Source organism: Euleptes europaea, chromosome 6 (genome assembly GCF_029931775.1).
Source record: "Euleptes europaea isolate rEulEur1 chromosome 6, rEulEur1.hap1, whole genome shotgun sequence".
In the NCBI taxonomy this organism is placed as follows: Eukaryota; Metazoa; Chordata; class Lepidosauria; order Squamata; family Sphaerodactylidae; genus Euleptes; species Euleptes europaea.
Genome location: NC_079317.1, coordinates 82,385,120 through 82,406,722, shown reverse-complemented (window position 1 = coordinate 82,406,722; position 21,603 = coordinate 82,385,120). Strand labels below are relative to the sequence as shown.

Below are 21,603 nucleotides of genomic sequence, written 5' to 3'. Positions count from 1 at the left end.
AAAGAAAATTCCAAGACCACGGTTACACAGCCCGGATAACCTACAAGAACCAAAGACCATTTGCAGTTCTACAAGATCCTCTATCTTGTTCCCATTAATTATAAACCAGCAAACTTTCCCAAAGTGGTCAAGGAACTGCATCAATAGTAAGAAATAAAATATTTTTGGATGGGAAATATAGAGATAATCACAAATACAAACTACTATTAAATAATCATCTCATGTAGTCTAATATTTTATCACCAAAGGAAAGCAGCCCTGCCTAGCACTCAATTCTAGCTTAAAGGGAATGAAGAAACAGCATTTACTATTACTTTATGTCAGACCTGTATATAATTTTAACCCAGTTAATCAAATCTGCACAGAAGTTAAACTTTACTGATGTTTTCACGCAAGAAACTCCTTACTAATACATTTAAGGCTCATACACAATTCCAGCCAGAGATCTCCAATTCCAGTTGAAGGTTCAGCAGACATTTCATCAATACTTTCATAGCTTCATACTGTTGTTGTTTTTTAAACTTAAATCACTTAGGACTGACCCCTCTACTCCTAAGTGTAGGGTCTACTGACAAATAAACAAGTGTAAATGTTTCGTGCCTTCAGATGAAAATTGAACTCAACAGCCAGCCCATAAAATAACTTCAGCATATCATGTTAGTAATGGCTTGACATGCCAGTGAAGAGAACGGGAAAGTGTCCAATACTCACTGTGTGTTGGGTTTTGCAGACATAACATTTGTACTCAAAACCAGAGAACTCACAATATTTTCCAGTCTCACAGTCCTCATCAATAATACACTCCTGACAAAAGAATTAAAATAATTTGTAGTATATTTGTAGGTTGCTGGTCTACTTTGCATGCCATTTCAAATTTTAAAAATATCTTATTTTCCAACGGCGCTATGAATTCATTCTTGATGGTAAATCCCTCGTGTTTCATATAAAAGTATTTGGTGTACATATACATACAGCTGTTAGAAAGCACACTACAGTGTGCCCCTTTATAGAACCTACATTGTCATCCTATTGTTGGAATGTGGAGAAGGTCTTTTTAATGATTTACATACCTAGTTACACAAACTCTGTTGGTTCTATTGTGGTCAAAATGGCTTTAAACCAGAACTTGGGAGGACTTGCCCCCAATCTCCATTTCCTACCCTGCATCATTTTCTACCTCACTCATTTCTCCAGCAAACAGGTATGGGGCAGGAAAAACAAAGCAGTCCATGGGCATATAGATTTCCCTGGTGCCATCTGTAACCTAGTGATGGATTCTTATGTATCTCTTGAAACCACTTCTTTCTTTGATGGGACCAGCCCAAACAACAAAGCCCAGAAATGCAGATACAGTTGGCCCTGTGTTCTTCCTTCTGAAGTGACTCAAACAGGGCCACAGGCTATGTACGATACAATAAAGTTCATTGTTTGCAGCCGAAGGCCATTACAATCTATCATATAAAACCAAGTCACAAATGATAACATTAAAACAAGTCTGACCAAAAAATGCTAGTCATTAAACACAATAAATGTCCTGATTAAATACAGCTTTAGCCCGAATTTTCTTGGCTGCTAAGGCAAAGAGAGACAATCTATAGGAAACGGATGGATCGACATCTGAGAGGAGAAAGAGCAGCTTCTCTGAATCTGAAAAAAGATTTAAGTCATTTAAAAGTGCTGTAAGAAATTTAGTTCTGGGCTCTGTAGAAAGAGGACAGAATAAAATATAGTGCGAAAGGTCCTCTGGAACTGCAGCCCCACAAACGCATGGACGAGAGGGCCATGGTGTTTGGGAGTAATGTCCAGCTAGCCAAAGCCTTGGGCAGGCGATGCAACCAAGGCTGTGGCTCTTGCCATTTGGCTTGTGCCTCTGGCAAGCTCTGGGATTTTTGCAGTACCTGGAAGAAGGGGAAGGGCAATGCTCGGCAAATTGTCACAGCTGGCCAAGTTCCCACATTCCTTCCTCTAATAACCTGTGGCAAGCTCTGAACTTTTCACTGTGCAACTTAATTTGTAAACTACATATAACGTCAACGCAGTTACTTTGAAGCTAGAATTAACACAAAAAAGCAAAGTGTAACTGTAAGCACAGGTGGTATGGCAAAATTCAAATAATACATTGGCAGTGAAGTCTGCATTAAAAAATGTATCCTTATTTTTGAGTTGGGCACATGGAGTTTAGCAAAGCTGTAAAAAAAACTGAAGTTGAACCGATCAATTCCACACCAATATTGCTAGCTGAAAATTCCACTCAACGCACTGGAAAAGCCAAAAATATATTTCCCACAAGGGAGCTATGGATTGTCTCTGCCCACACAGCTGACCAGAGTACAGCTTTTAATGGTTGTGTTTAAATGCATGAGGACTTCTCCAATAAGCACTTTCATGCTGAGCAATATCCGAGAGCTTATTCTGGATCTTTTCAGTTTCTTCAGATCTCAAGGCCATCTCACTGTGTGTGAGATGCCGTCAAGTCACTTCCGACTCATGGCGACCCTATGAATGAAAGTCCTCCAAAATGTCCTATCTTTGACAGCCTTGCTCAGATCTTGCAAATTGAAGGCTGTGGCTTTTTTTATTGAGTCAATCCATTTCTTGTTGGGTCCTCCTCTTTTCCTGCTGCCCTCAACTTTTCTTAGCATGACCGTCTTTTCCAGTGACTCTTGTTTTCCAGTGACTCCGCAGTTTAGTCATTTTACCTTCTAGGGTCAGTTCAGGCAAGATTTGATCTATAACCCACTGATTTGCTTTTTTTGGCAGTCCATGGAATCCGTAACACTCTCCTCCAACACCACATTTCAAAGGAATCTATTTTCTTCCTATCAGCTTTCTTCACTGTCCAGCTTTCACACCCATACATAGTAATAGGGAATACGATGGCATGAATTAATCTAGTCTTGGTGGCCAGTGACACATCCTTACGCTTCAAAATATTTTCTAGCTCCTTCATGGCTGCCCTTCCCAGTCTCAACCTCCTTCTGATTTCTTGGCTGCAGTCTCCCTTTTGGTTGATGGTGGAGCCAAGGAATAGAAAGTCTTGGACAATTTCAATTTCCTCATTGTCAACCTTAAAGTTGTGTAATTCTCCTGTAGTCATTACTTTTGTTTTCTTGATATTCAGCTGTAGTCCTGCTTTGGCAGTTTCTCTTTTAACTTTCAGCAGTAGTCGTTTCAAATCTTCACTATTTTCTGCCAACAATGTAGTGTCATCAGCATATCTCAAATTATTAATGTTCCTCCCTCCAATTTTCACTCACCTTCATCTAAATCTAATCCAGCTTTCCTAATTAAATGTTCTGCATATAGATTGAAGAGATAGGGAGATAAAATACATCCTTGTCTGACACCTTTGCCAATTGGAAACCATTCCGTTTCTCCATATTCTGTTCTAACTGTGGCCTCTTGTCTTTAAGGGTATACTAATTATTATTATTTGGGCATGCTTTATATTCTCCGGCTTCTCTAGTTTTGCAGCAACAAAGTAGTAACTCTGCACTTCCCAACTTTTTCCCCTCATGTGAATTTATGGCATAGTCATTGTGTTACTTGTATTCCGTATGCTCTTAGTCTAGAGAAATATCACACTTTCCAACTGTCTCTTCATGCAAAAGAGAGGCAGCCACATTATGATTTAGCTTTGCACAATGATCCTGCCCAAATAAAAAAGCTTCCTGCTGCTAATGGCTAAGTTTTCCACCCACCTTATTATTTCAGGCTTGTTTTTACAGCTGGATATTTTTCAGGCCTTAATGGTTTAATCTCCTTTTGCTGTATTTTGAATTCTTTCTGTATTTTGTCAGGCATTGTCCTGAACACTCTGGAACTGTGGGATCATTCATGCCAGACACATCGAGTTCTCCTATTGTAACTGTTGAATTTTATTTTAAGACAAGTCTGGCACATTTAGGTCAGGCAACACTGTCTCGATAAAAACCAGGCCAGTTCTGAAAGATGCTTGTGTTTTAACAAGCCTCAAGGGAACGTCTCGTCATTGCAAGCAGCCATGAAAAATGCCTTACCTCGATGTTCTGTGTTGCCACCACCAGGTGGGTCCTGGAGATCTCCCAGAATTACAACAGAGATCAGTTCTCTGGAGAAAACGCCGGTTTTGGGGGGTGGCCTCTATTGCTATATACTATGCTAAAGTTTCTCCCCTGCTCAAACCTCACCCTTGCCCCCAAATCTCCAGGAATTTCCTAACCCAGACTTGGCAAACCTCTTCAGTGTTGTTTTGGCACATGGATTGCTAAAAAGGAAGGAGGTGGCAGATATCAAGGTGCTCCCTGAATGGGGCCAAAATTGCCTTTTATGTGGCTTAACCTGTCCACAGTACTAGATGCTCATGATATAATCTATCTGGCCCTTCACTGGATGCATCCACAGTGATGTGGCACTGATATCTGCACTTGCAGGAGCCCTTTCCAAATGTTCATGCTAGTGGGCATCACTGCAGCTCAATATATAGGTGAGCCATATCTCTCAGTGCATCCTAAGGGACCAGCAGGACCCATCCCATGTAATGTCGTAATCTGGCCCCCTGTAATTTCTTAACCCATTCAAAATTTTAACCAAAATGGATTAAATAATTTTGTTTTTACAAAAAAAAAAAAAAAAGCCCAGCCAAGATGTCTTCTTGTGCAAGTAAGTTATTCCTTCTAGTGTTGTTCATGTGTTTTAGCCGAATTTTAGATTTAACTGTATTTTAATTGTTTAAATGTTTCTTATGTCACTTAAGGGAGCAGTAGGAAAGACACTGCTCAAAAGACCGTCGTTGGAGCCTTCTGATCTAGTGAACTACCATCCCGAGCAGCTTCAGGCTTTCCTCGAGGATATGTCAGCACTTGACCCATTACAGTCTGGCTTCCAGAGCAGCCATGGGACGGAGACCACATTGGCCGCCCTCACAGACAATCTCCATCAACAACTGGATCGGGGAAGGTCAGCGCTGATGTTATTATTAGATCATTCAGCAGCATTTGATGTAATCTATCACAATCTTTTGACCCACCGCCTCGGCGACACTGGACTTCGAGGGATGGCTTTGTAATGGCTAATTTCCTCTCTCCATGATTGGGGACACAGAGTGGTGCTTGGGGAGACGTCAACCCGATACCCCCTGATTTGTGGGGTCCCTCAGGGGGGCAGTCCTCTCCCAATGCATTTCAATATCTACATGCACCCTCTCACCCAGTTAGTCAAGAGTTTCAGGCTGTGCTGCCGTCAATATGCCAGCTATATCTGTTGATGGATGGGCAGCTAACAGCAGCTGGCTGCCCCATCCACCTACCTATATTCCTTCTAAGGTATTGCTTCTGGTCTCCATAAAAACACTGAATAAGCCAACTCCCCCTTGGGAGTCTCATGCAAGACACTAATTGTGCAAGACATGGAAGACACTAATTGTGCCAGTTGTGAACTGCATTTTGTAGAACAAATGTTAAAGTTATTCCAGTGCTTTTCATTGTGTGTTTATATTTGATGCCTGGCCATTCCTTGGGGCAAGCTTCAGTTTCAGACACATCCACACTTTAGCAGTCAGCACATTTTACAAATATTACTATAGACCTTATCAGATGCAGTGAAGCTTCAGTACTTCTCAATGACATCTGTAGACAGTAACAGCTGTTGAGTGTTCAGTGGGGAGAGGTCATCTAGAGTTCCATAATTATATAGGTGGAAGTATTACAAGAAGAAGCTTTAAAATCAGAAATGGCTGCATTTTCTGCTTCCTTATTTGTATAGACGGTAATATACAGGCATACAAAATAAGACCAATTTATTCCATTAAATCACCTTTCAGAATCTCTGGTATGGTTAATATAACTACTATTGCAATGTTTCTCTGTGCTTTTAGTCTTTTAAGGGATTTTTGTTTTTGTGTTTTTCTTGTAGCAGAGAAATATTTGATTATCTGCTTTGAACTAGACAAATTTTTTAACTAGCCTTTCAAGAAGATGCAAAGGTGCAACCGCATACTCAACACATCCTGAACCCGCTGCAGTCAGTCGAAGCATTCTATCCAAGATTTAGACAGAAGCCTCCATATCATGGCCTAAAATATTTTTTCTCTCCCTACCCTTTCCTTTTTGGTAAACATACATCCTGATGAAGAATTGCAAGACCTCAAAAGCTCATACATTTTTTTGCTGAGTCAATAAAAGGTATTATGCAGCTGTGTGTGTGTGTGTGTGTGTAAAGTGCAGTCAAGTCGCAGCTGACTTATGGCGACTCCTTTTGGGGTTTTCATGGCAAGAGACTAACAGAGGTGGTTTGCCAGTGCCTGACCTGGTATTCCTTGGTGGTCTCCCATCCAAATACTAACCAGGGCTGACCCTGCTTAGCTTCTGAGATCTGACGAGATCAGGCTAGCCTGGGCCATCCTTTGTCCCCCATAAATGTCAAGCAGAGTAAGAAAGAGGAGAGAAAACACAGACTACTTTTAATAACATATTACACACACTAAGCAGTATCCAGGGGAGCATGCTGAAACTTATAGCAGCTCTGCAGTGTATAAAGATATTTTCTAGACCCAAGAGCAAACTGATCTCCTCAAATCCAATACTGGCTGTTCCATCTCAGTTTCTTCACTTCAGTGGGTAGGTATGTGGTATTTTTTTAAAAAAGAAATAAAATCTTTAATCTTAGGGGAAATCAATTTAAAAGCTTCAGAATTACCACAAAATGCTCAAAAGCGTTTAAGAAATCTGAAAAACTTTTCACAATCTTGAGAATATCATGACTCTGAATATTACAACTGGCAACTCTATTATTTATGATTAAAATACTGTTTAGATGAGTCTCAGATCATCTCTCTTTGGACTCAAAAACCCAAGATTCAAAAGTTAACACAGTCAGAATAGATAATAAGGGTTTTTACGCTAAGAGGAATTATGTGTTTCTCTGGACTGCTGAAAAGGAGCTCTATTTATATAGGACTTCTAATCCTATAAAACAATAAGTTTTTAAAAGTTGACATTAGTATAAGCAACCAAATGCAGTACCCATTCAGCCATAAAGCTCATTGGGTGGCCTTAGGGAAAGTCACCGACTTGCTTGGTTACCTAGCACAAGTATAAACTGCAATCAGAAGTTATCAGAGTTGTCCTCCACTGCTGATCTTCAGTATGAGCCTGGCTTGTTTCCCATGAATCCTTCTGTTCCCCCCATGTGTCAATGACTCCACTTCTTTGCCTGAAGCTTCCAGCTTTGTATTATAAACAGCGCAGCTGCCTTTTATTGTCTCTTCCTTCTCAAAAAGAAAGCCAGTTGCTTTCCAACTTGGATGGCGGTTAGAGCACCATGGCTCACCCGCTTAATTAGGGCAGTACAACGTTGCCTCCTGCCAATCTGAACTGGTTCCAAGTTTCAAACAGTGGCCAACTGGTTGCTCCAAGTTTATGCAAACGGTTGTACTGAATCAGAATAAATAGGTTCCGAGAAAAGGTACTCTGGACAGTGATCCTGCCATCTAGACTTTTAACCTTGTTAAGGGTCAACTACTGTGTTGGCTTCAGTGACCAAAGAAGAAAAGAATGAAATTTAAACACTCAGAAGTAACCCAAAGCGACCTGCAATTTCTGTACCTTCCAATATAGGCTCCTCTTTACAAAAAGTTTCTTCAGCTATGCTTTGGAATTAGTTAACAAAATACACATTCAAGGAGCATTCCTTTGAAAAAGCTAGTGCTGGACATTAGCTTCCACCATCTCGATATTAAATACACACATACAAGACAGGAAAATAGATACAAGGTCAGATAATCAGGGATGCAAGATAGTAAAGAATAGTTTTGTCTGTCTGTTTACAAAAGCAGAGTATGCAGAATGGTGCAAACCTTCCCTGCTGCCTTATCTTGCTGAACTGCTTGGCTATTTTAAGTCTTCCCCCCACCCCCAGCCCAGCCCCCAAGACACAATTTTAATCGCCTCTAGAATTGAATTGTTTTCTCCCACTTGCCTGAAAGAAAGGAAGGATCCCTTGTGTGAAGGGTAAGAGCTCTAAAATGCCCATCCCAACTGATTGAGAGACAAAAGTCATTGTTAGGAGCATTCAGTGGATACAACAGTTCTAACCCTATGCCAGTTCTAATCGTATTAAAGAATCCAAACAGATGTTTTAGAGAATGAAACGAGTTCAACCTGAATAAAAAGCACACACAAAAGGAACATGGGGCCTTTGTATCAACTGTTAAACAACATGAACATAACGGCCTGCTGGATCAGGCCAGTGGTCCCCCTAGTCCACCATCATACAGTGACCAAAATAGCTATTGATGGATCTGGTTTTATCTGAACCAGGAAAGGGGACTAGATGTTTACAATGTCTCCTTAAAGACGACTGAAAGAATAGAGGCATCACTGCCCATGACTGCTACACTCATTTCAGTATTCTCTGTGCACAGAATCTAGATTCTTAAAATGCAGAATAGAGAGAAAATGGGGGGACACCATAATATTCCTCTTTCAGATCTGTGAAAATTATTGCCTACCTCAAGTCTGTAGAGGAGAAGACCAGAGCACCAGATGAATTCCTACTTTGACCACTGAGAGGAGTGTTTCCTCCATTTCTCCTGCTGCTCTGAAAACTGACTAGCAGAATGGAATCCAAAGCAAGCCAAGGACAAAAGGTTATATGCATCTGCCAAACACTTCCCAAAGCACTGAGTGTGCCCTGGATACAGGATAGTGCTCTCTCTCACTCACACATCCCACCAATATTCTAGATATTCACTCCCATGCCATAATCAAAGCTTTACTCTTATTGCATAAAGTATCATTTCAAAGGCTTGCTGCAAAATCATTCCAATCAAAGAGTCTGAAGTTAAGCAGCATGAAATACATACAATGAACCCCTTGCCTTGTTGACTTTCTGTAGTGTTGTAGTATTAGGCAAATATTGGGTTAAAAATGTATCATAATTGCTGTAATTTGCACTATATAAGATATTAAGGCTTTAAAGTCCCGGCTGGAGTTTGGCAAGGGCAAATTGTTATGGTTAGCCGAAAGCTAAGAGAGATTTGAAACAGTAAGGTCAGCTAGAGCCGGGCATACAGCCAAAGAAAACTCTATTAATGTCAACAGAGATAAGACCATAAAAAACTTATGCCATTTTATATTCTGTGTGGGGGTAATTGAGTTGCATTATTTCAATATATAGGCATATTTCTATGTCTTTTAAGTTCAAATCGAAGTGTTCTTAACTACTTCACTGCAAGATTTATTTATGTATTGTGGTTATCATTCATATCAAGTTATCTGAGTTACTGTATGAAACTGTTTGAAGATGAAATTTTAGATTTTGAGAACATACTTGAAATTGCATATTCTTATCTATGCAAAATAGCATATGTTTTATCTTAGATGAATTTGCTGTCAGGCGCAGTTTCCTATGGCATATACATATATAAAATGTAACAGACATTATGAAGGAACAACTCACAAGCCCCATTCCTTCAGATCCCAGGAGCTCAGAAAATCCCTGCAGCCATCCTTGGTTTCTGAATGGCCATGCCACCTTTTTTCTTTATTCGGGGTGGTGGTGGTGGTACCAATCGCTACCACCAACAAATCTTCTCCCATTGTCTCTCAACACATGGTCAAGATGGAGTCCTAACGGAAAGGACAGCACTTCATGGCTTGAAGATGAACACATACACATGAAGCTGCCATATACTGAATCAGACCCTCGGTCCATCGAAGTCGGTATTGTCTACTCAGACCAGCAACAGCTCCCAACAAGTCTGACAAAAGAGATGAGTATAAAAGCCAGAAGGCTAGGTCTACCAAACAGGACAGACCATACTACACTTTTTTCCCCAAAAAAATAGAATCTCCGTGTTCAGAGGCAAATAAAGAAGATATGACTTTTTCCCATCAGGGCAAGCAGTAACATCTAAGGATTGGGAAAAAGCCATTTTGCATCAATGTTCCTTCAGCGCCTTCATCAATTGCCACTGCTGGAAAGAGGCAGAAACAGTGGGATTTTGAGCAAATGTTGACAAAAATCTGATTAGCATCCAGGGCTTCAATGAAAAGAACACACACTTGATCTTCAGTGGTCAACAAAAGATTATCCATTCTGAGACAAAAATCAGAATTTACAATAATTTGGCTTTCCTCTAGTTACTGGACGAGAAGCTTTCAGTTTGGAACACATCCCCATTCCACCCTTTTAGAGAAAAGTTTTTGGAGAAACAATCTAAAAAAGATTGCATAAGTAGTTAGAATTGGCTCTATGCATGTTTTCCTATGTACAGTTAAACTTCTGATGTAGACAACAATGGGATTGGGAATACTACCTTGACATGCACAGATTCATATTCCCAGAACTGCCTCTGCAGTGAATGGGAAAGCATTACAACACACATGAGCCTATGTATTCATCTGAGATTACAACATAAAGAAATCTACCATGTGCCTGGACTGTTTTCTACCAATCTTACATCTACAGTCTTGGAAACAACCTCTACTGTACAGTGATTGCAAAATACTGCAGCGGTGCCATGCATAAAATGTTAAGAGCTACGCTGCTTACTTCCACAGGGAACACTGCTGTATTCTTTTGGATGACATTCCTGGTAACAGCCAGCCACCCAGAAAGATCAAACAAAATACTCATTAGCAAAAGATGCTGAAAACTCTCTTGGAAGCCTCTAGCAGAAAAAGGAACAAAGAAGATTTCAGAAAGTTTCTATAAAACCATAACCTCTCTCAAGAGGATACATTGGATTCTCCCATTCTTCAATGTTTCATTCCCATAAATCTGCTACAGTATACAATGTTCTGGAATACCATGTACATTCTGGTTACTGCATCTCCTAAAAGATATTGGAAAAGCTGAGAAAAGTGCAGGAAAACACAACAAAATGATACTAGAGTTAGGCATTTGGGACTTTTTAGCTAAGAAGAAAACTGACTGAGAACAATTCTAAGCAGGTCTACTCCGAATGTTATTCAATGTAGCTTACTCCCAGGAAAGTATCTCTAGGATTGCTGCTTGAAAGATCTATGAAATTAAGCATGGTGTGTGGAGAGAGATAAACTTTTCTCCTTCTCCTATATTATTAGAACTCATGTTCAGCCTATGGAATTGGTCAGCAGAAGATCCAAAATCAACAAAAGAGTATTAGTGACCACAACTAGCAGCTAACTTGAGGCACTCATTATCATAAGCTGCAGCAGTGGCTCCCAGGTTAAAGGGAACTGGACAAACTTAAGTAGGATAGGTTTAACGCTGGCTGTTGGCCATGATTAATGTAAAGATAAATGATTAATCTAAATTTCATAAATAATTAAAAAACGATAGCTGGATGTTCAGCATCAGATTGCCTCCAACTGTCACATGGTAGAGAACAGCCAGCAGATGAGGGCTGTTGTTAGCAGGCCCTGCTTGTGGATTTCCCTGTGGCACCCAACCGACCTCTGCTGGCAACAGGATGCTGGATTATGTGGACCATTGGTCTGATCCAGAACAACTGTTCTTAGGTTGTTTAGACATTAGATCCCAGTCAAGTCTTGGTCAGAAGGTGAATTACCTTCAGAGACTCATTACTTTGGCTCCTAAGAACATAAGAAAGGCCCTGCTGGATCAGACCAAGGCCCATCAAGTCCAGCAGTCTGTTCACACAGTGGCCAACCAGGTGCCTCTAGGAAGCCACAAACAAGACGACTGCAGCAGCACCATCCTGCCTGTGTTCCACAGCACCTAATATAATTGACATGCACCTCTGATACTAGAGAGAATAGGTATGCAGCATGACTAGTATCCATTTTAACTAATAGACATGAATACCCCTTTCCTCCATGAACATGTCCACTCCCCTCTTAAAGCCTTCCAAGTTGGCAGCCATCACCACATCCTGGGGCAGGGAGTTCCACAATTTAACTATGCGTTGTGTGAAAAAATACTTCCTTTTATCTGTTTTGAATCTGTCACCCTCCAGCTTCAACAGGTGACCTCGCGTTCTAGTATTATGGGAGAGGAAGGAAAAACATCTGGCACCACCACTTGAATGCTAATTCTAGTATTCTAGCTTCCAACTCAATTGTATGTTTAATTCTTCCCATTTCTAAATACTAAAAAACCCCAATAATAATGGGTAAGCAGTAGATTAGTTTTGTTTAAATAGCATGATTATCAATTTTAACTCTCAGAACAGGAGCAGACACTATGGTATTTACTTTGCTTAGTATGTAGCAGCAAATTTAAAGAGGAAAGATGGTCCAATTACTGCTGCCAGCAGTGACTCCTGCTGACGCACAAGTTTTGTTTTCCAAAGAGATCACAGTAGCATGTATCCCAGATATTAATAGAATACTGCTCAGAATAACATGAATATTGGAAGTGAGATGTCATCATACATACCTGCATAAAACAGGAAAAAACTGAGCAATCAAAACCAAAGCTGTAGGCAGTGTGAAAGAAAAATTAATGTTTTCAGCACTATGTTTTCCTTTAATAGCCTATCTTTCAACAGAAAAATAAATTAATGCTACAAAAATATTACTGGCCTCGTTCTGACCAATATATTCACTAGTACGCAACAGGGGAGTACCATCAAGACAGCTGGTAGCAATCGAGGAGGATCCAGTTTTTGGAAGCTCTTCAACTGTAAAAAGGTAAAGGTCCCCTGTGCAAGCACCGGGTCATTCCTGACCTATGGGGTGACGTCACATCCTGACATTTTCTAGGCAGACTTTGTTTATGGGGTGGTTTGCCAGTGCCTTCTCCAGTCATCAGCCCTTTACCCCCAGCAAGCTGGGTCCTCATTTGACCGACCTCGGAAGGATGGAAGGCTGAGTCAACCTTGAGCCGGCTACCTGAAACCAACTTCCGTCGGGATCGAACTCACGTCATGAGCAAAGCTTTGGACTGCAATACTGCGCCACGGGGCGCTCCTGCTTTTTCCTGTCCAATCAAAAACTGTGAACCTCAAATTTGAAAGGGTGTATAATGCTTTCCAAGCCAATGGCAACAAGTTATGAGAAAGTCATGAGCTGGCAATCCTCCTCTCACCAAGCAAAAAAACTTTCCATACTAAGCCCTGCAATCAACCATCAGCATTACCAGAATAAAGATTAACCTTTCTTTAGCAGTCTGTGCGCTCCCTGTTTCACAAGGACTGCTAACCAAAATGTTTTCGAGTAGTGGATGCCAGGAACTGATGCTCTTCTTTGTTTGTTCCAAGGCACAAAGGGTCAGAAATGCACTCAGCAGCTCACTGCTACCAAGTACATTTATTTTCAACTGATAAGAGCCTGTCTCCCAAGCTTGACGTCTTGCTGAGCCTTAGAGGTTGAGAAAAGAGAGAGAGAAAAGCCTCTCTTCGAGCCCGGTAAGACAAGGACAAATCTCAGGTTCCCTGAGCTACTAGGAAGTAGGGGGCACTCTGGATACCAAAGCCCAACCCAAATTTATGAATCTCTGATGAAGCACCGTTATCTTTATAGATAGCGATGGGTATGCTATCACACTGTGCACAGAACTTGGAATTTTCCTGCACTCCTCTCTGTTCCTGAAACCCCTTTCAACCAACAGAAAGATCACTCCTAGGTTTTTCAGACCCACATGGAGGAGTCAATAGGTTGGGCGGCTGGAGTGAGGAAGGACAAGGGAGTGAAATCAGTCTTCTTTCCTCTTCCACAAGGAAGGGGCCAATTTCTTCTCCTTGCCCATCCTCACTCCAGCCTTCATGGCAGTTCCTCTGCATGGATCCAGCTAGATATTTCAGGTTTGCAGTAGGCCACAGTTTGTCATTACATCTGAAGCAGGATTAAATGGTAAAAGGTAAAGGTCCCCTGTGCAAGCACCGGGTCATTCTTGACTCATGGGGTGATGTCACATCCCGACATTTTCGAGGCAGACTATGTTTACAGGGTGGTTTGCCATTGCCTTCCCCAGTCATCTACCCTTTACCCCCAGCAAGCTGGGTACTCATTTTACCGACCTCGGAAGGACGGAAGGCTGAGTCAACCTTGAGCCGGCTACCTGAAACCAACTTCCGTCAGGATCGAACTCAAGTAGTGAGCAGAGCTTTGGACTGCATTACTGCAGCTTACCACTCTGTGCCATGGGGCTCCCTGAAGCAGGATTAGGATACATAAATAATAAACATCCATAAATAATAATGCAAAAGAGGGGGGTAAGTATCAAGCCAGTTACAGGGAATCAAGCCAATTTTTTTAGTTTCATATATTAGTTCTGCTGTAATTAGAATGTATACATGTATAACGCTTTTACTTTCAATTATATATACTTTATTCAAGCCGAACCAGAAAAAACCAAGGCACATATAACTGGACGTGCACCATTTATCCCGGATCTGAGCTTGAACTGACGCAAAACTTTTGGAAGAAAGCCTGACGTCTATGTTACATTTCCAACCTAGATGAAATCTGAGAAAGGAAAAGTTAGTCTGAGTATGTAAATGGCGCCTCTCGACAATGCAGCACCTTCCAAGAACTGGACTTCAGTGTCAGGACTGGCAAAAAGCCCAGTTCCTGTTCTAGGGACTTGAAACAGATATTTTTATTTAGAGGCCTGTAGGACATCATTTGAACCGCTATCAAGATTGCAGGGTGAAGTATATTCTTGCACAGTGCTAAGCAAACACAAAGCTTTGTTTCCACCACTTTATTTATTGAAAACAGCAATATTTATAAAGTTTACTTTCCCTTTACTGGCTTTTAGCTATTAAAAAAACCCTCTCCTCTTCTATAATCAGCCTTTAAATAGATGGCCAAGCCTGATACTACAAACACACAAAAACAAAGAAGCTATTAGATGCATCTACAGTGATCATACTGGAGAAATAGTCCACAATGTAGATCTCAATAAGCATTCTTGTTTAATAAAGATCGAGAGTTTAGAACACATTCTACTTCTTATAAACTAAAAGTGTTAAACATCACTTATTGCTTGAGCCGTCCTGAGTCCAGCCTTCGGGCTGGGTAAAGGTGCAATAAAATAAATAAATAAGAATGAAATCATCTGAAATGCTGGCATGCAGTCATGGTCAACATTACTGGGGGGGGGGGGGAACTGTGCCCGGACAGTGACACCAGAATAAGGTGTATCATGGCACGGGAAGTTCATAATATTAACCATTGTAACAAATAGAATTGAAAGACAACCCACAATTTAATGAGCACATTATGAACATACCCGCATATACTCGAGTATAAGCCAACCCGAATATAAGCCGAGGCACCTAATTTTACCACAAAAAACTGGGAAAACTTATTGACTCGAGTATAAGCCTAGGGTGGGAAATGCAGCAGCTACTGGTAAATTTCAAAATAAAAATAGACACCAATAACACAGTAACACAGTGCGCACACAACGCAGCGTGTATATTATGAGCCCTAACACGCGCTCCCCCGCCCCCAGCCACGCACCCTCATCCTACGCCGTGCGCGAGCTCCCCCTCGGCGTCGGGCGCCTCCATTCTTCCCCCCTCCTCCTCCTCTTCCATCCTCGCCACTCCGTCTTTTTTTCCCCTCAGCGGCGGCGGCCGCCAGAAGTCTCTGAGGAGGAGGAGGGGGTCAGAGGAGCCCCTCCCCACACACTGCTTTCCCGCCTCATAACCGCCGAAGCTCCCCCTCCCAGCCGGAGACACCCGCACTGCACCGGAGAACAGGTAAGTGGGACCCTCACTCGAGTATAAGCCGAGGGGGGCTTTTTCAGCATAAAAAATGTGCTGGAAAACTCGGCTTCTACACGAGTATATACGGTAATAGATACGCTTTATCTAGTATGACTACAACTAGCTTTGCATTTGTGTGTGTGTGTGTGTTAAGTGCCGTCAAGTCGCCTCCGACTCATGGCGACCCTATGAATGCAAGTCCTCCAAAATGTCCTAACTTTGACAACCTTGCTCAGATCTTGCAAATTGAAGGCTGTGGCTTCCTTTATTGAGTCAGTCCATCTCTTGTTGGGTCTTCCTCTTTTCCTGCATTTACCAGCATGTTATTTCACCTTCCAAAAGCAGGGTTACTTACATGATTCCACTTACTCTCTCCTTCTTGTATTGATGTAACAACAGTTTCAGAATAGCTAGCAGATCCAGTTTTATTATCAGTTGCCTAATAGTACAAAGAAATACTGTATGTTATGTCATGTTTTTAAATCCTTTTGCTTCCTTTTCATCTAAACCGTTTAGGTATAGAAACAGCACTTTGTCGTTGCTCTGAAAAAGATACTTCTTCTGACAAGGAAGTTTTTATATGGAAGCTTGGAAGGGTATGTAAATTCTTAAACATGCTCAACTCATACAGCATGGAAAGACCTGCTGAAGTTCTTCACCCTCAGAGAAGGAACAGGAAGATTCAAAACATCAATCAACAATTAAATGGTTAAAAAAAAACACCCTGTGGCAATCTAGGGATGTAATTTTCATAGGAGTTTTACAGTGCATTCCTAAGGAGAGTTACTCCAGTCTAAGTCCTCTGAAATGTATTGGCTTAGACTGGAGTTAACTCTCCTTAGGAATGCACTGTTAATTTCACAGACTTCAATACGAATTGAAAGACTAGTACAGTTTGCACATTTCAGCTCAACCGTTCTATACACAGTTCCTTCCCACTAAATAAATAACGAAAGTGACGGCTGAACACCCAGAGCTTCCTAAAAGCCAACAAGTCACACAACACCTTGGACTGAAGCACAGAAGGGAAAAGGATACACTATCAGGAACTGGATTAACTGCAAGTCCATTACCATTTATTACTACTTCAGAAACAAAATATTTTTTCCCTCCTAAATAATACCATATGTATGGAATGGGATCGTAGCGGTAGTGTCTGTAATACAAATTTGTACTGGGTGCTCTAACAGTTCGAGCGGTTCCTCAGTGGAACAGACTTCCTCGGGAGGTGGTAAGTGCTCCTTCCCTGGAGGTATTTAAGCAGAGGCTAAATGGCCATCAGCAACGCTGATTCTATGACCTTAGGCAGATCATGAGAGGGAGGGCATCTTGGCCATCCTTCTGGGCATGGAGTAGGGGTCACTGGGGGTGTGGTGATGGGGAGGTAGTTGTGAATTTCCTGCATTGTGCAGGGGGTTGGGCTAGATGACCCTGGTGTTCCCTTCCAACTCTATGATTCTATGACTCTATGAAAGAAATAATGCTCGGAACCTAAAACCCTTCACTGGCCCTCTAAAGTACAGGGAAATGTAGCTTGGTGGGTTTTCCTGGGGCAGGCGTTTCCTAACTGTGGTGCCACTATTGGGAAGATTTCAATATGCAGTCAGGATACGGATAGCACAATTTCTTAACATAACCTTCCAAACAATTTTGACAACAGGCCTATGTAAAAGGTGTTACAAATATCTAACGGGATCTCATACACATATGATACACAAAATTTACCTCCTACCTTATTGATTTCTTGGTGAGTATGTAAAGTTTTATTTCCAATTTTTGTGTCTGTGTAAGATTCATTGTGATAGTTGGGAGGCAGCTGGTCAAAATCAACTCCTGTTTCCTGCCTAGAACCACCTTCTTCTGCCTCCATCTAGAAAAAATTGTGATTTAAAACAAGTTAGAATCATTATATAAAGTACCGACCAAGAAAATTCTATTTTATGTACATTAGGAGGAACCAGTCCCAGCACAAAGCCATTAAGTCAATACACATAAAGTCATGCTCCCATTCAAACATTTACCTTGGTGGACCACATGTGGTATTACCCTGTCAATATACCTCACACAGAAGACACAGCTCACTCTGTGACTCCATCCCTTTAGTTCTGTCTGCCAACAAGAGCTCTAGCGGTAGGAACAAAAGCTTATGGAAAAGTGATAATGTTGGTAATCAAAGACTAGCTTGATGAGATTGAGCCTGGTTCTATGGGAAGATGTTTGGGGGTGTTCCACAAGATAGGAAGGATACTTAGCAAGTGACCTTTGTACCCATAGATGAGTCCTTTTTGGCTATATACTTGCAATCAGATATGTTAAACGGGTCACCATTCTTCCATTGTCAGTGCATGTTGATAGACCAAGTGGGGCTCTTTATCTATAAATGTCTAACTTGGATAATGCTTGGTGATAAAGGTGGAAGATTATTTAAGAAAGCGGTACACAGCTCCTCCCAAAAATGCTATGCAAAGCAATTCACAGCAAAAAAAATCATATTAATACAATAACACAATCATGTGATAGAAGCCATACATTAACACAATATTATGACGTAATAGGAAAGACAAATAATAACACACTAAATAGCCAGTGTGATGCTGTAGTCAGACTAGGATCTGGAAGGCCCAGGATCAAACCCCTATTTTGTTTTGAAGCTTGCTGTTAAACTATCCGTTTAAAAGGGAGAATGGAAAAAGAACAGTATTGCTGCACTAACAGTAAAGCTGTCAGAGATCTGAATGAGTTCTCTGATCCGTGGAAACTATCTCGCCCAGTATTTGAAAGAGAGTTTTCAATTACCCGTTTCCAAAATGGAGAAATAAGCCACTGCCCCTTCTTTAATTATTTGTATATTCTTGCACTTTAAAACACCGCAGTAACAGATGACAAACTGTGATCAAGTGGACGCAGCTAGTTCAATGCATCCAGGAGGCAACTTAATCCCCTCACCAGCTGACATCTCACTCTCCTTCACATGCCGTGGATTGCCTCTTCTCTGGGCTAATGAGAAACAGCATTTGCAAGGAGTTTCTGTTCTCCTTAATGGAATTCTGTCCAGACACCTACTTTAGAGGTAAGGGGCGCTTCAGGCTCCTCTAAATTAATAAACAAACAGCAGATTTGGAAGAATAACAGAGGTAACTCAGTGTATGGAGGGTAGGGTTGCCAACCCCCAGGTGGTGGTGGTAGATCTCTCGCTATTACAACTGCTCTCCAGGCGACAGAGATCTGTTCCCCTGGAGAAAGTGGCTGCTTTGGCAATTGGACTTTATGGCACTGAAACCTCTCCCCAAACCCTGCCCTCCTCAGGCCCCACTCCCAAAATCACCAGGTATTTCTCAACCCGGAGGGCCACAGTTTACCTCTAAATTTGTTGCCAAATTCATTCATTATTACATAATAACACAACAACACAGAAGGACCAGAAAATCCTGGTGGTATTTCTGAATGCACTTGCCTGTTAAGACAGGGTTGCCAGGTCTAATTTGGGGAATACCTAGGTATTTGGGGTGCACTGCTTAGCAAGGATGTGATGTCATGTCCTGCGATGCCATTTCCAGGTCAAAGGTCAAGCAACACTTTGTCATGTCACTTCCAAAACCTTCCTGTGAAGTCATTTCAAGGATGTATCTCCAAGCCAGTCCCTTCCAATGAGGTCACTTCTAGGGTACCTCCATATACACGGCCCTTCCTGTTATGCCTCCTCTGCTCCATTTTATCCTCTCTACAACCTTGCGAGGTAGGTTAGGCTGAAAGACCCAAGATCATCCAGTAAGTTTCATGCAAGAGCAAATCTGAATGCGAGGCAAATATTCTAACCACTACAGCTTTCTAGAAAAAGTATGTCCAAGGTCACCTAGTAATTTGAAGGCTGAAGCAAAGTTGGAACCAAGCTTATATTCTGTGACACACACACAACACTATTTAAAAGCACTTTTTTATTGCATGCATACCCCACTCTTCTTCCAAGGAGCTCATGGCAACCTACATGGTTCCTATTTTACCCTCACAACAACCCTATGAATAAGGATTTGGACCGAGTTCCATGCAGTCCACATTAAAAATAACTGGCACATGGGGCAAACTCAATGCATTTGAACACTTAGGTGCCTAACATACACAAAATACCCTATATAAAAAAATTGCACTACAGTATTATAAAGCTGAAAGGGCATAATGATAATGACTCTCCTGCTCATTTACTCACACGCTGTGAATGGTTTGATTCCTTATATAACTGGGTATAGTTTTAAATGAGCCTATTTTTGTAACTTCCTCCCATCTTTCTGCTGTTGTGCGCTTTGAGTGTGCATGCATCTGAACACTTCAACGCAGCTGATGAAGTGAACTCAGAAAACTTTATGCTGAAATAAAGCTGCACGTATGGCACTGCTGTCCCTCCAAGCGTGCCCCACATGTGAACAAGTTATGGAGAAAGGAGCAGAAACAGCTGCCTTCAGCTGCATTCCTGTCACCTGTGGCCACATCACTGTGCTGGCCAGTAAGACAGAGCCCGGCCAGCCTCACTGAAGGGGTGCCCCCAAGAAGGGGAGGCAACTGCGGCACAGCAGGGTGGCACGGGTGACACAAAGAGCTCTACTTTGAGGAGGGGACTCAGAGGTGGGCTTGACAGCCAAGTTGCCAAGCAGTGAAGAGGAGCCTGCTTGGCCCGGAGCAAAGAAGAGGGGCCAACGATGAGATGCTGTTGGATGGGCAGTAGTCAGGTTGGGCTGCAAACAGTGGCGGACTGGCCAGGGTGTCAGCCTGCCTGATGGCAAGTGGGCCCTGTGGGCTCCTGTTGAAGTGAGCCCCCTTAAACATTAGACAATATGTTTAAAATGTTAATGCCCTTTAAGTAGCTTGGAAATATAATAGAAATCCCAATATTATTACTGTACGCAACTAAAATTTACATTGTATTACTATTTTAATAACAGCGGCTAACATATAACAAAGAAAATAGGTGCTTATATTGTTCATACTGCTTGGCCTTTGAGTCTCCCAACGCTTGTAATCCATCACCCTTTGTACGTGGCTTTAGTGACTACAGGCGTTATTTTTAATTGTACCGTTTTTTCCACGTATGCATTTTCTGGGGGGGGGGAAATGTTATAAAAATTAAACGATAGCCTTATAGTTGTGGGTCTCCTGGCAACCAATATTTTTAGACCCAGTCTGCTACTGGCTGCAAAGTCAAGAACATGCCTCCTCTTCTCCCCCAGCCCCTTAGATTTCACCAGCAGCCTTTAGGAAGCCTGAAGAAGCCACGACTAAGGGAAAGGAAGGCAGAGAAGCAAGGGAAGGAAGGCAACTTGGCAACTGCGGCCCAGGATGGCTGAGAATAGTGTCTTGTCTCTCTCTCTGCAATCCCACATAAACTGCAGCACACAGCCACTTTAAAGTCAAGGGGAGTGCTGTACCTCAGCCTCCATGGTTACCACAGCGACTAGGAGTTGAAAACCAGAGCAGGTCTCTGCCATTTTTCTTCCACTTTTCTCTCACTCCATGACATGCAATCCAGGTTTGAAGCGGGAGGTTTCCTGCCTTAAGGGGAAGACCTGTCAACCCTATCTCTTAAGAGCTAAATTTTATACATGGGTGGGAGCAATCCCTTATTTCTACACATGCAAGTATCTTGTCTATGCACTTGCTTATTAGAATTGACAAGGCAGTTGTACTGAATGCACTAGTGTGTAATATAGAGAGCGCTAGTCAAATATCAGTCAGTAACAGCTATCAAACCTACAGTTGGAAAGATTTGGGTTAACTGATCGGCTCACTAGGTAACTTTAGGCCCATAATTAAGTCTCTGTCTGATCTATCATTTACCTGATTGTGAGGGCGGGGTGGGTGGGTGGGGAGTCCTAGCCCATGAATGCAGCCTTGATCATATTAGTATAAATAAGATATTCTACAACCTATATCTTGCAAATTGAGGGTCTCAATTTGCAAGACCTGAGCAA

At 41.8% G+C, this 21,603-nt stretch overlaps 1 protein-coding gene across 1 annotated transcript in view; it reads right to left on the bottom strand.

Moving 5' to 3' along the window:
- Positions 1 to 21,603, bottom strand: part of DKK3 (dickkopf WNT signaling pathway inhibitor 3) — a 48,822-nt gene that overhangs the window by 4,105 nt on the left and 23,114 nt on the right. The window contains exons 3-5 of the mRNA XM_056851309.1: positions 17,376 to 17,513; positions 15,999 to 16,082; positions 712 to 804 (exon numbers count right to left, since the gene is read on the bottom strand). Coding sequence (XP_056707287.1) covers positions 712 to 804; positions 15,999 to 16,082; positions 17,376 to 17,513 — 315 coding nt within the window. The remainder of the gene's footprint in view (positions 1 to 711; positions 805 to 15,998; positions 16,083 to 17,375; positions 17,514 to 21,603) is intronic.